This window comes from Lycium barbarum, chromosome 4, assembly GCF_019175385.1.
Source record: "Lycium barbarum isolate Lr01 chromosome 4, ASM1917538v2, whole genome shotgun sequence".
Classification (NCBI taxonomy): Eukaryota; Viridiplantae; Streptophyta; class Magnoliopsida; order Solanales; family Solanaceae; genus Lycium; species Lycium barbarum.
Window position 1 is genome coordinate 56,313,720 of NC_083340.1, and position 7,898 is coordinate 56,321,617.

General features: G+C 34.6%; 1 protein-coding gene across 1 annotated transcript; it reads left to right on the forward strand.

Annotated features, from left to right (window-relative positions):
• Window positions 1–1,517: 1,517 nt before the first annotated feature.
• LOC132636036 (pentatricopeptide repeat-containing protein At1g80270, mitochondrial-like) lies at window positions 1,518–6,763 on the forward strand. Its single transcript, XM_060352691.1, has 3 exons — window positions 1,518–1,674; window positions 3,803–4,364; window positions 5,362–6,763. The coding sequence occupies exons 1-3, from the start codon at window positions 1,640–1,642 to the stop codon at window positions 6,607–6,609; spliced, it is 1,845 nt and encodes a 614-aa protein (XP_060208674.1). The 5' UTR covers window positions 1,518–1,639; the 3' UTR covers window positions 6,610–6,763.
• The last annotated feature ends 1,135 nt before the right edge of the window (window positions 6,764–7,898 follow it).

Here is a 7,898-nt window from a genome sequence, read left to right on the forward strand (position 1 = left end):
CTTTCAGGTCTCGATGCTTTAGAAAGCCTAGTTCTTAACAATTATAGCTGACCAATTACGAGCTACATTGAAAGAAATTGATGTGCTAGTTTTAGAAATAGTTTAACTTTACACAGATGAGGAATGGTTAAATTTTCCATGAGTTACATAATAAAAACCATCTTAGATAAAAGGATGAAATTGTGACTGTTAAAGTCAAAAGCCTGCTTTCTTTGTGATTCATTATTCAGAAAACTATAGCTTTCTTTGGACCACGCTTGATCAAATTGAAATGGGGTCATTTTTATAAAAACAAAGATTTTAAGGAAAATTTTGAATAAAGAAAAATTAAAAATTGAGATGGCAAAAAGGTGAAATAGGTTTTGAAGTGTTCTCCAAATTCCAAGTATTTGAAATTTTCATGACCAAACGCTGATTTTCAAATAAAGTGAATTTTTATTTCGAAAATCTCATAACCAAGCGGCTGAAATAGCAGAACACTCTAGAAAGAATAAAAGTTATGCACTATCTAATGAAAGAAAAAAAATCAACTACCTAATATACATATATCTAATTATCCTATATATAATTAGACTAAGGTGTGTTTGGTATGACAGAAAATAAATGGTTTCCATACTCATTTTCTTATGTTTAGTACGCAAGTTGGAAAATGTTATTTTAAAAGCATTTGCATATACTCAAAACAAAACCACTATGAAATTTTTGAATTCAAGGTGCAACTTTTAGTGGTTGAGAGGTGGGGTAGGCTCCAGGGGGGAGGGGGGTCGGAGTCCTGCCAAAAAAAAAACTTTAAAAATTGTTTAAAAAAATTAATTTTTTTTTGGAGGGGTTGGGGAATGTGTTGGTGCGTTTTATTAGTCTAGAAAATTTTGTCCCTTAAATTTTTATGGAAAACATTTTCTCCTATTTTGAGAAAAATATTTTCCAAGATCTTAAGTGCTTCCAAATAAGAGCAAAAAGGAAAACATTTTCCGTCATACCAAATACACCCTAAGTTCCTTAAAATTCTTCCTTTTTAAAGAAGAAACCTCATAATGAAAAATACATTTGACCTGAGCTGTAATTCAAATGAAAATATTAGATTTGTAGTTTCATTAATATCTAGATAACCCGTTGTATACGTATATACAAGGAATTTTATATTTTCTAACACGACTGAATTTCTAGAAAAATTATTTTTAATTCATTAAGGGGTTGTTTGGTACATGAGATGAGGATAATAATTGCGGGATAGAATTTAAGATTAACTTTATTTCATGTTTGGCTTGGGGTATTAGTTAAGTGAAGGACTAGGATAACTTTTAGAATAAAATTATAGAATTAGCTATTTCATATAGAAGGTGGATAACTAATCCCGTGAGGTATCTCAGAATATCCCACTATTGCACCAAACGACCCCTAATAGCTTACATAAGCGTGTGAAGTTGGGGTAAGTTTATTGCTACTCCCTCTATCTCAATTATCCATCGTGGTTATTAAAAAGTTAATTTTGTCAAATTATTTATCATTTTAGAAATATTGCGCAAGGAAGGGTCACTTTTCCCTATTTGCTAGTTTCCGTCATTTTATGGGCCCCTAAAAGAATATCAAAAGAGAGGGGTTTTTAGGGTTTAAGGTTTTTGAGACTGACTTTGCAATCATGTGGGCAATTCGTAGAGCCTCTTCTTCCTTCAAGTAATCCCATCCCATCTCTACTCTCTCCTCATATATTTATTTTTATTGTACTGTATGCTAATTGTTTGGACTTGCTCCAAACAATGAATTCTTGGACTTGGATATAAATTCAGCCCATACTTAATGTTTCTTGTATCCACTGGCTTCTAATGTAGTTTTTACCATGGACCAATTTTGTTTTCATAGGCGTCCTTCTATTACACTTCTTTTTCTCTATAAATTTCAAAACTCACAATTTTATTTCATGTTTCACTGGCTTTTTTGTTTTCCCTGATTATCAAAGACAGCCTTAGCCCTGTCGTTTTTATTTTCTTTCCCATTTTAAGCTTCTTTTTCTTTAATCAAACAAGTATCAGTTTCTAATGTGAGGAGATATATTTCATTTGTCAATAAAGTAGAGACCATAATACTTAAAATTAAAGAGGACCAAACGAAACAAATCTGGAAATACCACTTCCGGCACCTATTTAATGGTCATTAAGTGGGTGCAGTTGAGTTTAGAGTGAGTTGGATCCTAAATAAATCCGAATAGTGATTTTAATTTTTTTTTCCTAAAACTTACCGCTGTCCGCGTCATTAAATATGTATCGGAAGTTGTATTTTCGGCTAAAATAATCATGGAGGCTAACTAGGCAAAGTTAGAAAGGATAAGTAATTTTGGTGGCCAATTACTATAAGTTGAGTGACTATTCAAGCAATTAACTCCTTATGTGCCAAAGTCCCTTTTGTGTATATCCCAACTCCCTATGTCCCATGATGCATTTCCCTTTTAGTCTGTCCAAAAATATTGTCGGACGGAATTCTTCCATCACCTTCTGCGGCGAGTCTACAACGATGACCTAACAGAGAACATGTATCCTTGAAGTCCCTATGTCCCATGATGCAGCTTGTTTTGAATAGATTAGTTTTTCTGTATTAGACATGTTTTCTAATGCAGCCACGGCTAGGGGTGTCAAATGGGCGGGTTGGGCTGAATTTTGGCAGGTCAAAATGGGCTAAGTTAATAAATGGGCGGGTTATTTCCTCGCCCAAAAGTTTCGTGGGCTGAAATTGGCTAAAAGCGGGTCATAACCCAACCCACCACCCAATTCTTACTAAGTTTTAATTTCTTTGTTTGTTCTTTTATAATTTTTATTACCTAATAATTTATTATTATTATTATTATTATGGCTTTACATAAAATATATAATTAGTAAAAATGTTTTTTTGAAAATATTTTGACACGATTACTCATGGATTGATTTGGGGTGCATATCAACCCAATTTTTTATGGGCTGAAATGGGCTGAGCTCATAATTGGGTGGTGATCAGGCCAAACTTGGACGGGTTGGGCGGGTCATACTTATATGGGCTGATTTGCTACCCCTACAGCCACCTGTAGGGGTAGATTGGGAATTTACCATGTAAATAATTTCCTTTGTGTTTTATTGTTTACGTTTTCAGTTAGAGTTTGTTAGGCTTGGGCAGCACCTCGTCAGGCTGCTATTCTCTATATAATAGGATACTTTGTAAAGCAAGAGATACACAATTCAATACAGAAAATTTCCACAAAACTTCTTCTTCTTCATTCCTACAAAAATAGATGAGACCTGTCCATATTTAGAATAACTCTAAACTTCCAATTTTATCCTTAATTTGATGATTTATAGTCACATGAATATCTATGGTTTGTTTTATACTGCAAGTTTCAAAAGTCTTTCTTTCTTTTCAACTTCCGTGCACTGTTCAAAGTGTATCGCATAACTAAAAATGGTTTCCTAATGTTAAAGATTTTCTACTGAAAATATTTTCCCAAGGATGTCGTGAGGAAATGATCTCTTATGACCGCTTACAAATTGAATAGAAGAAAATGACCTTTTGAGATCTCTTATATGTAAAAATGAAGATCTCTTGTAAAGATGACATAAAATTGATAACAAATTTGTAAAGGGCCACAAAATCAAATCTCCCGGATGTCGTCATGTTGGTTAAAGCTAGTGATATAGATTAGGGAGTGTTGGTACTTTCAATACTTAATCATCTTCTTTGTTCTTTTAATGTTGCTATGTCTTTCGATTCCTTTTTAGTGAGAGTCTTTTCTAGCTTAGATTATGGGCACTTAATTGATGAAATTGGTTATCTGCTCCAGGAAACAAGTGTTTGTGACCGGGCGCTCTCGAATTTGTTATGCCACTTCAGAAATTTCCAGTGATGGGCGTAAAGGGGCTTCCAATGTAATATCAGATAGACCTCTTACATTTAGAGGATTCCAAACATCTCATGGTTTTCAAAGATTATTCATGGAAAGCCGAAGTTTCTCTTCGCAAGCTGGCACAAAGAGCAGCGGAGAGGAAAATAGTGATTCAGAAGATGGATTTTCAGAGCTTGAATCTTCTACTGCAACTGAAGCAATTCAAGAAGCCAACAAAGTGGACGAGTCAGTCTCTGAGCAAGAGCTCTCTGAAGAGGATCTTGATGGTGAAGCACCTCAGGAATTAGAGCTGTCTGATACGGAGAGTGAAGTTAGCAAACGGAAATCTTCAAGGAAAAGAGTTTCTTCTGCATTATACAATGCTATTGTGGCTGCACCAGCTTTATCTGTTAGTAAAATTTTGGATAAATGGGTTGAAGGAAATGACGTGACACGGGCAGAAGTAGCAGAAGCGATGCTTAATCTTCGTAGAAGGCGCATGTACGGGAGGGCACTGCAGGTAATCTTTCTCTTTTATATTAGATCAGACATATGATTAAAATTTTGATGCATTTATAGGTTTTACCATCAGGTTCTTAAAATGCTAATTGTGTTCTTGACATAAAAAATGATCATATCATATTTCACTGTGAGAATTTTTCTCCTTGGAGTTACTTGATACTTGGGTAGTACATGGAAGGTTGAAAGTTTGGGTTTTTTAACTTTTTTCTTTGTGGATGGAGGAGTTTTAACTATTTTTAGACTGTTTTCTGTTACATCCGGAAGAATTTCCCTAATTTTCATGCTTTTTTGTTTTGTGAAATTCTTGAAAAAACTTACAAAAATAGCGGAGTCAAGAAATTTGGAAATAATATCTCCAACTACTATTTTCAACTTCAACTTCAACTGCTTTATCTTTTCCTCTTCAACCAAATATTCTCCAAACCCCTGCTTAATATTCACACTTCATTTTGTTTACTGCATCCAAAATTCTTTGTAATCTCCTTGCGTCTGCTGCATTGTTCTTGGTCTACTGGTACTTTTGCGTTGGTTTAGTTTTTCCTTTTACCCTCTTTGGCTATTTTAGGTTCTATATTAACATAGAGTAAAAAATACTTAGCTGCTTCCTAGTTGTCATGCCAACTTGTGTTTGCAGTAGAACATGACTTTTAGGATAATAGTGATAATATAAACACTAGTTCTATAAGTTTCACATTGAGAAAAAAAAAAAAGCTTCTAATCTGATTAGCTTGTTGATTTCTATTGTCATCATCTTGCATTATACTCCTCTGTTTCAATTTATGTGAACCTATTTCCTTTTTAGTCCGTGCCAAAATGAATGACCTCTTTCCTAATTTGGAAACAAATTCACTTTATGAAATGATTTACAACCACACAAATATTCAAGACTTATTTTGAGCCACAAGTTTCAAAAGTCTTCACTCTTTCTTAATTGTCGCGCATGGGTTCACATAAATTGAAACGGAGGGAGTAGTAATTATTCTGACTTTTGGCAGCTCTCTGAGTGGTTGGAGTCAAAAAAGCAGCTCCTTTTTACTGACAGAGACTATGCTTCTCGTGTTGATTTAATTGCCAAAGTCCGGGGTCTAAAGAAGGCAGAAGATTATATTGGGATGATACCAAAGTCTTTCAGAGGTGAAGTTATTTATCGCACTTTATTGGCCAATTGCGTCGCCGAAGGTGATCTGAAGAAATCTGAGCAGATTTTTAACAAAATGAAGGACCTTGAACTCCCATTAACTTGCTTTACTTGCAATCAGTTGCTCCTTCTATATAAGAGGACTGATAAAAAGAAGATTGCCGACGTTCTCTTGCTAATGGAGAAGGAAAATGTGAAGCTATCCCTTTTTACTTACAAAACATTGATAGATGCTAAGGGGCAAGTCAACGACATATCTGGAATGGAGCAAATTGTTGAGACCATGAAGGCTGAAGGGATAGAACCTGATATCAACGTAAAGAGCATCTTGGCAAAGCATTATCTCTCGGGTGGTCTCAATGAGAAGGCCGAGAATGTACTAAAAGAGATGGAAGGAGGTGATATAAATGAAAATCGCTGGGCATGTCGTAGTTTGCTTCCTCTTTATGCAGCTCTTGGAAGGGCCGACGAAGTTAGTAGAATCTGGCAAGTTTGTGAGTCTAATCCTCGGCTTGATGAATGTGTGGCTGCTGTTGAAGCTTGGGGGAAACTGCATAACATTGAGGAGGCAGAAGCAGTCTTTGATAAGATGGCAGCAAAATGGCCAACAATCTCATCGAAGCATTATTCTGTTTTATTGAGAATTTATGCAAATCATAAGATGTTGTCCAAAGGAAAGGACCTTGTGAAGCATATGGCTGAGAGTGGTTGCCGAATTGGGCCATTGACTTGGGATGCCCTAGTCAGACTTTATGTTGAAGCTGGAGAAGTGGAAAAAGCGGATTCAATATTGCATAAAGCTGCAGAGCAGAATCGCTTGAGGCCAATGATTAATTCTTATTTGGTCATTATGGAACAATATGCAAGGAGAGGTGATGTTCATAATACCGAGAAAATGTTGCACAGAATGAAACAAGCTGGATATGTTTCCCGAATTTCCCAGTACCAGTGCCTTATTCGGGCCTATGTAAATGCCAAAGCTCCTTGTTATGGTATTGCTGAGAGAATGAAGGCAGATAATGTATTCCCAAATAAAGGATTGGCAAACATGATGGCTCAGGTTGATGCATTCAAGAAGTCTGCTGTGTCTGACTTGTTGGATTGATTGATTGATGTACCCGCCCTACCTTTCTTGTGATAATGGATCTTGCATACTTAATAGATTGATTATTATACATTGTCAGTTGTAGGATGAACACTTTTGAGATATCAGCTTCCTTTTCTTTAACTAATTATCATGTTATTCCCGCTTTACTATCTTTTGTTTTGACCCAAGCAAACAATAGAATGTTCTGTCCCAAAAGCGGTGGTATATGTATTACCTACTGTTGGAGGAATTTATAGTAAAACTTTTGACACTGTTTTAAGGTCTCAGCTTTACAGGTGCACCTAAATAGCAATATATATATATATATATATATATATATATATATATATATATATATATATATATATTTAGATGTTCTTGCAAATTAGTCGGTTCTACCTTTATACGAGCACTTGTACACATTGAAGCCATATTATTGACGTTTTGTTTCAAATGATTGAAGTAAAATGCATATTGAAGGGGAAGAAATCGCTATTGAAGGATAAAAAATTCCATAATAAATGAAACTTTAGAAGCCAAACATGGAACTGGATGAAGAAATATAGCACTGCAAATTGAACTCTTTGTTAATGCACTTTTCAGGTTTCTCGAATTTCCTTCAGCTGCAATGTGAAATATATATGGCCAAACACCCTGCACACTATGCATTAAGATCTAGGCTTTTTTATTTTTTATTTTTTTATTTTGAACTAGTCACTCGACAACGCACGTGTATATCGAAATACGCACGTGTATATCGAAAATGCATATCTACCTAAGATAATATCAATATTATTACAAAGAAGTTGAATAAATAGTTGTACATGAAAGAATAATGTACAAGTTCGTGTAAATGATCAACGTGGATCAACGTACGGTGACTTGTTTGCAGTCAAGATGATTGGATATCGTCTGAACCTACCACGATGAAAAACTAAAGTTTAATTAATTAGGTGTGTGCATTTTTTATAATATGGGGTACAAACATATATTTGACCTATTTCACCGAATATTTCTATATAAATTACATTCTTTGTATGTTTATTTCATTACTTTCGGTTAGTCAGTAGCAAAATACCTTTTTAAATTGAGATTCGGACATCACAAAAGCCAATGGTTGGTTTCATCTTTCCATTTTTCAAATGTTTCACCTTCATTTTCAGTAAAATCCCCCTCATAAAGTAATAATTGTATGATCATACATATATTTTAAAACTACAAGTTGCATAAATTATGTTAACTTATTATTTTGTAAGTCAAATAATCGTAATTCATGAAAATTATGTAATTTTAATTTACCTTTCCTT

Coding starts and splice junctions, on each gene's coding strand:
- LOC132636036 (XM_060352691.1), top strand. CDS start 1,640: ATGTGGGCAATTCGTAGAGCCTCTTCTTCCTTCAA. Junction 1,675..3,802: donor AGAGCCTCTTCTTCCTTCAA/GTAATCCCATCC, acceptor TATCTGCTCCAG/GAAACAAGTGTTTGTGACCG. Junction 4,365..5,361: donor TGTACGGGAGGGCACTGCAG/GTAATCTTTCTC, acceptor GACTTTTGGCAG/CTCTCTGAGTGGTTGGAGTC.